General features: G+C 42.5%; 1 protein-coding gene across 6 annotated transcripts in view; it reads right to left on the bottom strand.

Annotated features, from left to right (window-relative positions):
* Window positions 1-15,281, bottom strand: part of LOC140212784 (uncharacterized) — a 237,803-nt gene that overhangs the window by 160,767 nt on the left and 61,755 nt on the right. For all 6 annotated transcript variants that reach the window (XM_072285779.1, XM_072285783.1, XM_072285780.1 and 3 more), the window contains exons 11-12: window positions 573-846; window positions 191-395 (exon numbers count right to left, since the gene is read on the bottom strand). In XM_072285779.1, the coding sequence (XP_072141880.1) occupies window positions 191-395; window positions 573-846 (479 nt within the window). The remainder of the gene's footprint in view (window positions 1-190; window positions 396-572; window positions 847-15,281) is intronic.

The following is a 15,281-nucleotide window of genomic DNA, read 5'->3' as shown; positions in this document are numbered from 1 at the left end:
ATTTCTTTTTTTCATATTACTAGCCGCAACTGCACTTAACATTCTTACATATAGTACTTTGTACAGAAGGACCCATTACAGCCTTAATTTCAGGACCACTTCCTGGATATCATTAGATTGTAACACACCTTTACGTTAATAAATTTGATCCCGATTCTGAAAGAAAAAGAGGAGGCACGGTGACTCTCACCCTCAGTGGAGGTGGTGCAATGGTACCTCTCCCAGTTCCCTCTTCCCTACCCAGGGGGCTTTGACGCATCAAAGGAGGAGCCACCATCCTTGGGATGTGAGCTTGACAGTGGCCATCCGGTGGTGCCACTTCTTCAGTGGCAGTGGGAGCTGAAGCACTGGTCAAAGGACTGGATGACTGCTCCACCATCTCATTCGACTGTGCTCTAAATAGGGAGATAATGTGATAAGCATTGAGTTAGCAAGATAAAATACCCAACCAATGCTACACTAATTGCTACCTTTATTTGCTGGTCAACCAGAACATCCCCTGCTCTCTAAACATCCCCATAGGTCCCGCTGTACCTGTATCTATGTAACGTAACATTTCTCCCACCACTTACCCAGAGAGGGAGCTCGCACGTGAAGCCGGCCGATCGTGCGGAATAGGTGGCGCTGCTGGTGCCAGGGTCACGAGAGGTTGCATGTCAGGTGCATCGAGCAGCGTCAGGCCCGTGCCGACAGAGCCCACTGTAGTTGGTGACAGTGGTGCCATACCTTGCCTGTGGTGGAGGTGGTGGTGACGCAGCGAGGCATGTCGTGCAACCTCATCTGGTGGTAGCAGTTCCAAGTTGTCAGGTGGAATGTGCAACTGAGCTGCATTCTGCTGCATCAGAGCTGATACAGAGCAGGGCAACATCAGGGCCAGCACAGAAACGAAGCAAAGTAAGCAAAGTACCCGATAAAATCGGGCAATCTGCCATGATTGGGTTGAGCACAGTAGCTGTCTACTTCTATTAGCAATCATGAGATGGCTTCAAGAGTGGGATAAGGCATAAAAATTATTGATGCTTTGAGAGAGTAACCACAAAATTAAATTAAATTATGGGGTTTAACGTGCCAAAACCACTTTCTGATTATGAGGCACGCCGTAGTGGAGGACTCCGGAAATTTCGACCACCTGGGGATCTTTAACGTGCACCTAAATCTAAGTACACGGGTGTTTTCGCATTTCACCTCCATCGAAATGCGGCCGCCATGGCCGGGATTCGATCCCGCGACCTCGTGCTCAGCAGCCTAACACCATAGCCACTGAGCAACCACGGCGGGTGAGAGTAACCACAGTTGTAATGTTTAATATAGTTTTACTTAAGGGACTTGCTACCTGGCTAGACAACAGGTTACTTGCAGGACATGCTAATGTGGTGGACATTTTTCAAGACACACACTGCCATAATGAATTCCTTGAGGAACTGAACAGTCGAAGGCCCTTCATTTAGATTCCCATAACAGCACTGCACTTCCATTCAGGTGAACTGCTGGTAAGACGAACAGATTTTTCAAGGACTCGAACAGGGTCGAGGATCACAGGAAGATTGGTTGAAATTATCAACGAGTGGCTGAAAAAGAGCCAACTGGAGCCAACTTTTTAACAAGGGGACTCATGTTCCTCAGGACCCTGACCTCAGGGCCCTAATAAAGGCAAGTCCCTTTGTCGAAATGTTCGCACCAGTTGGCTCTTATTTGACCACAGTTGATTCGTGGTATGAAAGATACACATTACGCTGAAACCAGAGCATGCCCCAAAGTTCAGTACAAAGCAACTTGCTTATCTGGCAACCGGTGCCAGAATTCAAATCAAAGTGTGAAATGTATTTGCAGCATAGTGCATTCTTAACACTTCAATGTTAACTCGGGGTACCTAATATTCAGAAACTGCTAAAAAAAGCAGTTAATATTACACAAGAAAAATGTATAGTGGTGCGGAGCAAGCTAAACGGTATACATGTGACAGGTGGAAAAAGCACAAGAAATTATATACAGGGTGTTTCAGCAAACATTAAAAAAACTTTTTAAAGGTTGCCTGTGGTAGATGGCTCAATTCTAGTTCATGAGCTGGTCTACTCGGAGCGGCGGACACTACCTGCAAAAAAAATTGATATGCAAAATCGACTAATTAATAATAATTCACTAATTAACTATTTAGCTAATTATATTGTGACACATTCTAGCCATGGAGTGCGCAAGGCGGATCCACTTGGAACGAATTCTCAGGACACCAGTTTTGAGATATAAATTCCCTAACTTTGCAGAGAAATGCATTGACGTTCCAGTTACTTGTGTGCTTCAGTGCATGAAACGACGTTTTGTTAACAAATTAACTGGAACACCAATGCATTTCTCTGCAAAGTTCGGGAATTTAAATCTCGAAACTGGCGTCACATTGAAAATTCATTCCAAGTGGATCCGCCTTGTGCACTCCATGGCTAGAATTTGTAAATAGTAATACGGGTCACAAGATAATTAGCTAAATGGTTAATTAGTGAATTATTAATTAGTCGATCTTGCATATAAATTTTTTTGCAAGTACTGTCTGCCGCTTCGAGTAGACCAGCTCATGAACTAGAATGGTGATTGATATCTGCCACAGGCAAATTTTAAAGATTTTTGAAAGTGTTCGCTGAAACACACTGTATATCTATATACAGGGTGTCCCAGCTAACTTGGACCAACATGTTAAAAATACTCTAGAGCTCTAGAGAAATTGTACTGACTGCATAGCAGCCGTCGTTGTATGTACTTACGGCCAGTATTTTTTTAATCACGAAGTATTACTTAATTACTTTTAATTACTGAATTTTTAAATTGTTGCTTGAATCGCAAACATATCAATTACAAAGTTGTAGGGCACCTTAAATAACCTCCGAATCAAGCATTTATTTCGTGCTGAAGTGGTCCTGGGTGTTTTTTTTCAAGAAAAAACAAAAGCCAGCGCAATAGATGCGCACTTGCACGTCGCTACTCAAGCGCCTACAAGCAACCATTGAAAGATATATGGCTGCATTCTCCTATCGCCGCATCATACAAGGCTCCGCTACACTTATCAATGCGTCAGCGGCGTGTTCTCTTGATGCCGCGACCATCACATAGCGTGAAGCCCTTTATCAAGCTGCCGTCGCTAGTAAAGCCGTGTATCCATGGCTATTCACTTGGGAGTGCTTGAGTAGAGGCGCACGAGCGCGTATCTATTTCGTATTTTGGATGTTACGCGCGCTTTTATTTTTTTCTCGGAAAAACCAACCAGACAAAGCTGAGCACTAAACAAATGCTTGATTCAGAGGTTAATTGAGGTGCCCTACAACTTCGTAATTTATATGTTTGCGATTCAAGCAATAATTAAAATGTTCGCTAATTAAAAGTAATTAAGTAATACTTTGTGAAATACTGGCCGTAAGTACATACGACTACGGTTACTATACAGTCAGTACGATTTCTCTAGAGCTCTTTGGTATTTTTAAATCTTGGTCCAAGTTAGCTGGGACACCCTGTATAATCCATCAAAGGTAAAAGAAAAACAACATGGAAAGTTTTACACAATGAAAATTACCAAATGCCATGAACAATGGCTACACATTCAATTTTGAGCTGACCCAAAGAAGACAGTTGATCAGCTACAGTGTTAGATAATCCAATATGACTACATCTGTCAAATATGGCAGGGAATGCAAAGGAGGTAAGTGTAAGTAGCGGCAAGTATTTGAACAGTTAATTGAAATCTGCCAGAAGATGTGCTTTTACTGAAGCATCTGCTAAATCATGGAACACAGAAAGCATGAACTGGCACATGCACATTTACTACAACCACAGCATACTGTACCAGGAATGCAGAGAGTATTCGAAAAAAGATGAAAGGGTCTGGTTAACAAAATAAAAAATGAGACTGTGTGACTAGCAATGATGATGAAAGTAGTGAGAGCATAGATAGACAAAGTATGGAATGGAAAATCAAACTGAGGTACCAAGGAAATGAATACTACACTGATCTATTGGGACCAACAATCAGGGAGCAAACAAAAAACTGAAAACTTTAAAGAATTATGTTTGGTTGAGTCATCATAACTAAGGGATGTCATTAACTGAGAAAGAAGAAATAATTTGCCAAAAAAGAGAACAGATTGTATTTACCTTTATGTTTCCTACAACAATAATGCTTTCTAAGTCCGCCTTTGGAAACTTTCCAATGACTTACATTAAGCACAGAGATACACTAATGACATGACTCAAATGAATGGCAGATCGCATGTGGGACATCATGCAAGCCATTCTAATAATCTGTACCTGATGCTACAGAACGAAGCTATAGTTTGGAATTCACTTTTTCTTGAATGATCTTACGAATTGCTGGCAAATTATGATTTTTTTTTTTTAGTTTTAGCACCCTTACTTTTTCTTGCCCATATTAATAAAAGTGAGAGTGTAGGCTTTTATTCTAATTAAATAAAAGTACATTACAAGGACCGAGAAAGAATTACTGTGTTAAAATCAAACAATTTCCAGTTGCTTAAAAAAATTGTAGTCAAATTACTGTTCGTCTGCAGTCATGTTCCTAAACAGAGCATGACCAACCACTCCATCAGAGCCACTCACTAAAGCTGACACTTGACATGGAGTCCTTCATATTTCTAGTCAAGCTGCTGCTATCAATATACCCAAATGAGTTCCGATGGGCCTTTTTGTGATGCCAAACTTTCTAAAGGACTTCATCATAACATCAGCTTGACTATCAACAGCCAACATTTGAATGCAACGAGGATGGCATGCAAATTTGTTTTGGCCTGTTACATCCTGGAATGAGGAACAAGATTTTAGGAAATTGGGTATTCCACACTGAAGCAGACGCCACAAGCCATTGCACAAGGTACAAGTGCCACAGCTCTTGCAGCATTACACTTAAGCTTGAAAGACATGCAACACATCACTGGTGCTGCATGCACCACTTTGATGATCACACCACAGTGATTTTCAAGCCAAAAAAAAAAAAAAATATGTCAAGGCAAACTTAAGAGAAGCAATAAATCAGTTTAAACTGATGGGAATTCTTTCAACACTAATTTGGTTAATTTCTTGGCAAGAGGTTGATTACTTGAAGAGAAAACAAAAGGCAAACTTCTATTCCTTGAATTTTGCTTCGAAATCCTAGCGCTGAGGCATCAGTGAGATGTCACGGATTTCAAAGTATTTTATCGTATTTGGGCCATTCTGGCACAGAAAAATTCCCAAAGCTTGCAAAGCTTTGTCCTTGGCTCTTTTAACATAGTACAATGTAGTTCATCTTACTGATTAAAAAAAAATCTGCCAAAACTATTGAGGGATGACTGTCTAAGTGATAGCTTTATCGTGTAACCCTGCTGAGATGTCCAGCTGTGTGTGATGTGAGCATGTGTGTAACGACAATGTCAAGATGACATACGACTACGGCATGACAACAGTGTAACAGCAGCAACATGACAAAGACGACATGACGGCAACGAAGTGAATGCACAACAATGGTGGCAGGATGGTCCAACAACGACAGTGTAACGACGATGGAGATGACAGCACAATGACGACGACGTCAGTTGTGACGATGTAATGACAGTGTGAAAATAGCAGCACAATGAAGATGGCATGAAGACAACGAAACGACTACAGCATGATGAAGACAGCATGATGACAACGGAATGACTACAGCATGAATGTGAAGGCAGGGGCACAACGATGGCACAAAGGCCATGAAACGACGACACCATGACAAAGACAGTATGGTGAAAACACAGCGATGACAGTGTTATCATGACAGCAGACATGACGACGACAGCAGAGTGCCTGCATGAGATGTGTGGCAATAGAGGCCAAACACTACAACCATGAAAACAAGCGAAAGAGCCAAAGAACCAAAGACAGGGTGTCTACCAAGTTGACATTTCCAAATTCCCCGAGTTTTCCAGGTTTTCCCTGAGTGCCTTTGCAATATTTCCCGAGTGACACAGAACTTTGTTCCATGCCAAGACTGGCCGACGCCATGTCGCCCGATGCTGTCACTCTCTAGTAAGCAGGTTAAAAAATAAAGAATTACTTAATCCAGTTTTTTTTCCGTTTTATTTCCTTAAAGACCCCTCTCGGGGTATTACATAAGGAGCACGTAAGGGTACATTTGAACAGTAAGGAGTAGCGTTTATATTATTCAAAAAGAAAACAGAAGGGATGGGTTAGTAAAACACACAGCAAATAAAATATCTTCGAAAAAAATTGTAACACCTATTGCAAATCGAATGAAACATTTTCAAATACGAATAAAAAGGAGATGCATATAGAAACAAATGTTTTCGAATACGAGCTATTTCTGGCAACTGATAGCGAGCTCAATAGTATGAGGCCCGAACTTTGCCACAAGTGAGATTCTCTCTCAGCACCTGGAAAGTCAACCTCAACTGTCCTGACATATTCTCAGCCTGTGCATAATGCCTCGGCATGGCGTTTCACTGGTTTAACGAGTTTATTTTGGCTTGAATGAGGGACACCTACATTTCGGCGTCGGCCAACACTTTGTGTTTTGAGCTCAAGCTCCTTCAAAGAAGCAGTGGCACACTTCCTTTCCCGTTTATTCCTCAATGCGTCGGTCCTTTCTGTTCTCGTCCTCCTTCCCCTGCACGTTCGCCCTATGGACCATTTGAAACATCCTCTTGGCTAGTTGTACAGTCAACGTCCGATTTTTCGGTCTCCCTAGGGGCCACAAAACCTTCCAAAAAATCGGGCAGTCTGAAAAAATGAATGCATGTATTTTACTGTCCTTAAGGGCTCAAACTGCCACAGGTACGTCCGAAAAAGTTCTGAAGGCCTGCCAGTACCCTTATTAGGCATATCGATCCTCATAATGTGACAGGAGACGGCAGGTGCACGCGTGTATAATTGAGGAATACATACTGGGTCCCGTGACAATTGGCCCTTCCCACACGTGTTAAGCTTCACCGCAATACTTTGCGTATGTTTCACCGCGTAATATTGGTGTATTGAGGCGAAGCTCACTTTCGGAAACCGGCATAATGCAATGCGCCATGCTTTCCGAGCTTCGAAGGCATTGGCGAGGCTTACAAAGGCTGAGTCGGCGCCACTGCTAACAGCCGGCGAATTGCTAATAGTAGCGAACTTCGAAGTAGCTAGGCCAAGCGTTGCCGCAGTGGTGGCTACGGCTGCCAGCGCATCTGCATGGGAGAGTGCCACTTCAAAGCGGCGAGATAATCACGGTGGTAGCGTTGATTAATGCCGCTTCGGGCATGTGGTCACGGCAAGAAGTCTGGAAAATCAGACGGTGAAGAGTTCTTGGAACCAAAATTTCATACGTTCTGATACACTGACTCTATCGCGTATGTGGTGGTGCCGCGAAGCCGCCCGAATTATCGGGCATTTCACAAAAATTGGGCGTTCGGAAAATCAGTACGACTGTACACTGGCAACTCCTCCAAAGAAGGACACGGCATCAAAGACTATTCGCTACGATTCCTCTCTGTTACTCAAGCCAGCATTAGCGCGACTTTTATTCCCTTTCAATAAATTTATGGCTAATTTTCCCTGATAGAAGCACAAATTTCCTGAGCTAGCCCCTGAGTATTTCCAGACTATTCGAAATCCTTGAGAATTCCCGGTTTTCCAGATTTTCCCGGTTCGCAGACACCCTGAAAAGAAAGCTATCACTTCAATATTAACTAGGCTCAAGCAGGCGCCGTCGAAATGCCTACCATCATAGTTAGTTGGGCTGCAATTGTGCAGACAGTTCGCTTCCCGAAAGTTCACTTTCACTTTTACATCACAAAGTAGGCGGTACACAAAATTTGTGAGAACGGAAGGGAGAGCACCGCCAACAGACGAGCGAGAGCGACCCAGGAAGCTTGCATCGACAATTTTGGCTTGAACTGGAGGCTATACATAACAGCACAACGTTTCTGAGCATAAAAAAATTAAGATGTTATACTGAAAACTTTCTTTTACTCTCACAACATATAATCTGCACAGCAAAGGTTGTGCATAAATTTTTAAACAATTTAATAGCTTTATTATTTTTCTTGCTACCACGCGAGGACAGCGTCATTTGTCGTTTGTTGCATGTTGTTTGCTACTGCATGTTCACAGGTCTATTCCATTCGCCTTGCACTTCCTGAACAAGTCCCCAGGAGCGCAGTCCCAGTTCTTACTCATGTGGAATTGGCAAGGCACCACCTGCACAACCGCTGCACTATCTTTCAGATGAAGCCTGCACTGAGCAACGAATGGCGACGTGCAGCTGCTGTCATGTTGAACTGGTGAAACTAAGAGCAAAGTGTGGCACCTCATGAATTCATTCAGTAAGTGCAGACGATTTGAATGGACCTCACATTTTGTCCACTCTTCCGTCATGTTTTCACATACGAATGTTTACTTGGGCCTGCACGCGTCTCAACACGAGCCTACTTGTTGCTTTTATGGAATAGCATTCATATATGGTGAAAGCGGTGTTCGGCTGGGCTTAGTCCTTGGGGAAGTGCAACTGGCAAGTGGCGATGGCATGAAAAAGCCATTTTGGCACCAGCCTTGCTGTTGGTTGTAAACAGAAAGCGTTGCTGCTGGCCTACCACTGTTATATCACCTCGGCCACTTCGTGTATGGCATCGCTGACATGAGTCTCGGATCGCCACCTACCATGATCACATCTCTAACTCTGTCCCTTTTTCCGAGCTTTGAAAAAAATGAATTAAATTCTGGGGTCTTACAGGCCAAAACCATGATATGCATGAGACATGAAGTAGTAGAGGTCACCACCTAGAGTTATTTAACATGCACTTAAATCTAAGAAAAGTGTTTCTGCATTTTTCCCTCGTCGAAATGCAGCTGCTGTGGCTTGGATCGAATCAGCAACCTCGAACTCAGCATTGCAATGCCATAGCCACTATACAACCACAGTGAGTATCCCGAGCTTTGAAGAAGCCTTGGAAATTAGGAAAAAATTACATAATTATGCATTTGCTCATTTAGGATGTTGCATTCCAAAGTGTGTTTACAAGGAAGAAAATCGACAAGCAGACCACGATATAACTCAAGGACCCAGAATAAAACATGTAAGCCAAACAGTCATGCCAGCCTCTAAAGATAATAAGCTGCCATGAGCTTATCTTCTCAGAGCCCAGAAGTAATAATAATATCCATATAAATGATAACTTCACAGAAATAACTAATAACAGGCAAACAAATGTTTATAAAGTTTGTTGACAAAATATTCCACGCTTTCATTAATAAGTTGGCGATACTGCTGAGTGGGTGATCAGTCTGAAAAATCAGTCAGCATATGCATTTATGTTCTTCTGGAATAAGTTTTACCCTACAATAGACACAAATATGAAATAGTAAAATTATCAATGCAAATACAACAATCGTAATAAAAAGCTAAAACTCTGGTATTTTGCAACAAAATAATAAAATTTTGTGGATATGGATTAGTGTGTAAAAGCAGTCTTGCAGTGCTTGTTGTGTATGTTTCACCAGACATCCTGCCTGCTCTTGAAATATGCGCAACGTTCGTGGTCCACACAGACCCACTTGAGCTCTTTAGACCCATAAAAAGTTCATAGGCTATAGTTTCAGAAATGCTTAGTTATATTAAAGGAAAACACTGAACCTATGCAGATGGCTGGACTATATTTTAGAAACCTTGCAACATTTCCTTGATGCCGTGAGAGGCAAAGAAAAAATTGTGACTGAAGGGGGTGCACAATTCTTCCACAATCAATTTTAAAATTGCATGTGACAAATGAAGTCCATGTGACAAATGAAGTCCCTTAGTTAAGAAGCCTCTGTTTTGTGCCTATGACCTTAAAGAGATTCTCTGCTGAGTAAAAAAATTATGGGGTTTTACGTGCCAAAACCACTTTCTGATTATGAGGCATGCAGTAGTGGGGGACTCCGGAAATTTTGACCACCTGGGGTTCTTTAACGTGCACCTAAATCTAAGTACACGGGTGTTTTCACATTTCGCCCCCATCGAAATGCGGCCGCCGTGGTCGGGATTCGATCCCGCGACCTCGTGCTCAGCAGCCGAACACCATAGTCTCTGCTGAGTAGTATTACCTACTTCAAGTCAGAATGCTACCCAGAGAGGGTTTCCCACACACACAAATAGTGTTGCTATAGTGGTGTGAAGAGGTAGAATCAGTAAGCTTTTTCGATAGTAAAGTCAGTAAAACTGAACATACTGCTTTTATTTTATTGTAGGCAATGCAATTACGCTTTTTACTATCAGTGGTTGAGTACAGTTGTCTTATAAATAGTGGCAGCAATTAAGCCTATCCCTTGTTTACATAATTTTCATGTTCACAAAAGCTCTGTACTTGGTACAAAAGATACTTTTAACACTTCTATCAGTTCTGCTTCATCTAAAAAAAACTTTCATCTAAAAAGAATTTGTCTGGCTTTTTCTTGCTCTGTCAGACAGGCAGACTCCATAATCATGGTGTGACACTTCAATTCCTGGAATGTGCCACAAATCATGGATTGCATACCTGCCAACCTGGAGACCGAAATTCAGGAGATTCGCCAAAAGGAAAAGGGGAAGAGGGGGCTACAAAAGAACATTTTTTTTTTTCATCTAGGCCACAACAACATCAAAACAGGCTCTGAATGGCTGCCAGTAGTTACTTGATGCCTCAGCACTCTTACTTTGATCAGATGCAGCGCACACAATTAAGTAAAACATACTTTGCCCAAAACAGTGGCCCCCTTACACTCAGCATGCTTCACCACATAACACTGCTGTAGAACAGCAAAGCTAACTTAAGGAAACCAGCCATCATACAACGCATATTAGACCTTTGCCTCACACGGAGTTCTTAATGCATGTCTAGATCTGAAGCAAACTGAGTTAGGCCTACACTACCTACACACAAATGCCTTAGATTTATACCTTACTTGGGTCAGGAGACACCAAGTATCTAATGAAAATTATGATGCAGCTGGGCTGCTTGACAAAACTTTTTTTCTCACTGGGGGTGGGGCAGTTTTTTGGGAGAAATTATAGCCTTGTTCATACAATTGGGAGGATTGGGAGGAATTCGGGAGTCTCCTGAACAAAGCGGGAGAGTTGGCAGGTATGGAATTCGAATATATTTTAATGAGCCGAATTAAGAAAGCATGCCAAATTTCTAGGCCTAGGGTTTGTCTACAAAGGCAACTTCTATGTGTCACAAAAATTGGTAGGTGAGGGATCACATGGTATCACTGATGCATGGATTGCTGCACTATTCGAAGCCGCATTTTGATCGACTTGTCAATATCAGGCGAGAAATAGGGGAGAGAAGGTGAAAAGGACGAAGGGCGCTGCACATTCTAACAGAAGTGAGAGCAGAGAACCAAGCTTATTATCCCACGTGGAATGCAGAGAAGCACAGCGTGAAAGAGGAAGAAGTGGTTTATGCAGCATGTATCCAGCTTACGGCAAAATACAGTGATTGTATGGCTAGCAACCACTAGACCAGGCTGACCAGCACCCGTCAGCAGTTTGTGGCCATTACCCCTATTTTCGTGACGTGCAGAGATTACTTGTAAACAAACCTTATGCCAAGAAGCCACAGTCCATTTGGCAGGCATCTTGAAATGCGTCACCTTAAAAGAGGACTTAACTGGCAATTTTTTTGCCGCAACACTGTAGTTACAGGGTAAACAACTATCTGATAAAGCAAAAAGCAGACTACGAAATTTTTGTGTCAGTACCCCTTTAATCCCTTCTGTGCCTTGGACGAGCTCGGTACATCTGTGGTTTTATGGGCGGTGATCGCACAAACAGCCTGCTTTCCGAATGTTCCGTTTGGCATTTTTGTCGCAAAGTAGGCCGTCCACAAAATTTGCGAGAACAGGAGGGACAGCACAGCCAAAAGATGAACGAGCAAAGCCCCTTAAGTTTGTGTCGCCAATTTGGGCTTTGTTTGAGGACAATACATTAACTGCAGAACGTTACCGGAGCTTACAAAAATTTTATACAGAAAACTTTCTTTTACTCTCGCAACATATAAGCCTCATAGCAAAAGTTATGCGTGAAAGTTAAAACAATTTAATAACCTCATTCTTGTTTTGTTGGCCACTAGGTGGTATCACAAGTGGACAATGTTTGTCGTCACTGCTACATGTCGTCACATAAGAACGTTCACTTGGGACCGCACACATCTCAACGCCAGCCTGCTTCTTGTTTCCATGGAAGAGCATCTATATCTGGTGGAAGCAGTGCTTGGGAGGGGGCTCAGTCCTTGGGGCAAGCACACCCGGAATATGGCAATGGCATGAAAAAGCCATCTTGGTGCCGGCCTTGCCATCAGTTGTAAACAGAAAGCGTTGCTGCTCGCCTACTACTGTTATATCACCTCGGCCACTTTGTGTATGGCATCACTGACCGACGACTTCAACATCTGATAATGTCATGTTGCGGTGAAGGTGGCACTTGCTCCCGCATTTGCTCCCAAAAAGACAAGCAACACTCAAATCACGACAACAGCAGTGAGCATTGTTATCGGTCGCCAAATCGAATGAAGACCACTTGAGTGTGGCTTCGTAGGCATAGATGCGTCATCGAATCTTCCAGACATGCTCGTGGCAACGAGGTCAATTCCAGAACGTGCCACAATCATCTAGTAGCACGCCTACAAACTGATACACTGCAGGCCCATCTTTCAGGAAAGTATTATGGAAACGCTACATTCAAGAACCATGTGTTACTAGATGGTGTAAGCACACTGTGGCAAGACAGCAGAAACTTGATAACACCAAGTAGTGAAAGCAAATGAAACTCACGTGACACTATAGAATGGCAACAACGTCACTTTATAAACATCTTCAGACAACTACAAGCGACAACTACATAAGACATAAGAGTGATATTACGGTAAAAACAGGCACCAGCAGAAAGCAAAACAATGGCGCATAACCCAAGGACTTGAAGCACTGCTGGTTCGGAAAAGGCGGAGAGCACAAAGGACCTTCTGCATCCTAAGAACACTGGCTCGCTTGCTGCCGAGAATGCCCACCAAGCAGTCGCAGAAGTGGCGGCGCAACGTGCCTTCATATAGAAAAATACGTCCCACAACACCAGCCACTGAGGTTGGGCAAGCGACAACAAGACTATGAGAAGACTATGAGAAGACCGGCCATTGCGAGCAGATGCCAAGCGCATCATCTGCTATGAGCGAAATGGGCATTAATTCCAAAGCGAAGAGCAAACCGAACAACCTCGTCGCCCATTCCACTCCCATTAGACGAATGATTGATGATTGACAGGAGCATGACATGTGCAACATTCTGTGGTTCTGGAGCCCTGCCACATTGACAGTTACTGACAAAAGTGTGATGGTTGGCGCATCACAAGAGGGTAAAAAAAGCGAGCAGCTTGAGCAATCGCACCCCTGGTAAAAACAACCAAGGATGATCTCATCTCCTCAGTGGTACTTTGCATTCTCTAGTAATACTGTGCACAAGCCTAATTTTTTCTCAGTGCTTCGGAGTGCATTTCGTAGATGGCAACCCACATTTCATGGAACAGCGCAATCAGAAGTGAATTTATACTTTCTGAGGATGCAAAGCATGTTGGTAACTGGGGTCTCAAAATAATTTGGCCTTTCTTGGTCATAATTCGAAATAATAACGTGGAACAGAAGGGCTAAATATGTACTTGTCTTTAGTGTCCCTTCAAGAAGAAAGAAAAAAAAGAGAGGAGCAATGAGCATTGTATGCATACCTTACGGACTGCTTTCAGTTTAATTATTAGTTCACAGTGAGTGCAGCCTAACTTGACTGTGTTTCTGTCTGTGGTTAACGCAGAATAAGAACATGACTGCATAGCACAGCACTCAACATATGATGGCTGCTGCCAAATTGACAGAACAATTTTGCAGGAACAGTGTCGCAGAAACAGTTTGATCAAAAGATACCTATGAGACTACTGATGAGGAATACAAGCGCAAAATGAGGCAGCCAACTACATTGATACCGATATGAAACAAGCGATAAGAACCTCCACTTTAGGTGTCATATGCTTCTGTAACATTAAAGGCTATGCAGAGGATCATGGCACTGAACTGAACACAAAGTTGTTTTTTAACCCTTTCAGGATAAGGACGAGGCATATAAATACCCAGAAAATTTTTTTATTTTCTATCTAAATGTGCAAAACACATCAAGAATAGGCATACTCAACAAAAAGAAAAAATATATTGCAGAAATTTTTCCAGCAATAGAGGGAAAACCCCTGGCAGGAAACGAAGTGGTCTTTACCCCAGGCCACCCAAGGCTTCATGTTTAATTTGTCTTGTTTGCTGTCATCATATGTGAACCATAGGTGTACATTTCACTTGCTTTACATTACGTGTGTGACTGCGCTGCAGCCGGAGGTCTGACATTTGTCTGTCTCCTCTGACCTTGCTTTCAAAAGAATGCGAGTCGCATGCCAAACTTCTTCATCACGTGTTTCTGCTCCAAACCAACAAATGATGCTTGCTGCCTGTCATTCAGTGTTGGCCAAAGACATTTAAATGCCAGAAACTTTGTACTCAATACTGAAACTTGGCAAGAAAAAACATTTTTCTGGTATGCTGCCTGTAGGGAACATTTGTCAATAAAGTGTTAATCAGCAGTGTCACGCCACAGTAAAGCCAGTGGTGGGAAAATGTACAAACAGAGAATTTGTTTTTATGCATCAAAAGCTTTGCAGGCACCAAAGTAAACTATGACTAGCAATATGCAAAGGTAAAAAGAAGCTGCGCTGATTTTTTTCACCAAAACTGATCAGGCCACCAAATGACTGTCGTAACATGTGTGCCAGGGCAAACAAGCAGAAACACAACTCTTCAGAAAACAACGATAGTTCTAAGCTAGGTTACAACTTTAATGTTTCCTGCAAAACAGTCACAACTGGATATGCAAAGCTCTAAGGTCAGCTACATGTGTGCACACCTTCAATTCTGTGGCTGGGATATTACATAAACAAACCAGGCACAGATTCAAAACAGACTGACTGTAAACCTGTCTCATTCATTTCTGCAAGAGCATAACCTGGCATATAATCTGCTAGGCTATGTAATTTATCACAAACAACACACCCTTCATGCTGCTAACCAATAAAGGCAACACATTTGCCAATAAGTAAACATTTTTAAAAATAACATCAGGCACAGCATATCCACTTGAGCAGAGGACTTCAAGTCAAATGGCACAAGGCAATGTGACAATAAGAAAAGTCCAACACAACCTAAATGAATTTGCAAGCAGCCAACTAGCAAATTCTTTAG

This window comes from Dermacentor andersoni, unplaced genomic scaffold (genome assembly GCF_023375885.2).
Source record: "Dermacentor andersoni unplaced genomic scaffold, qqDerAnde1_hic_scaffold ctg00000042.1, whole genome shotgun sequence".
NCBI lineage: Eukaryota > Metazoa > Arthropoda > Arachnida > Ixodida > Ixodidae > Dermacentor > Dermacentor andersoni.
Note: the sequence above shows the minus strand (reverse complement) of the source record. Positions and strands in the feature narration are given on the sequence as shown.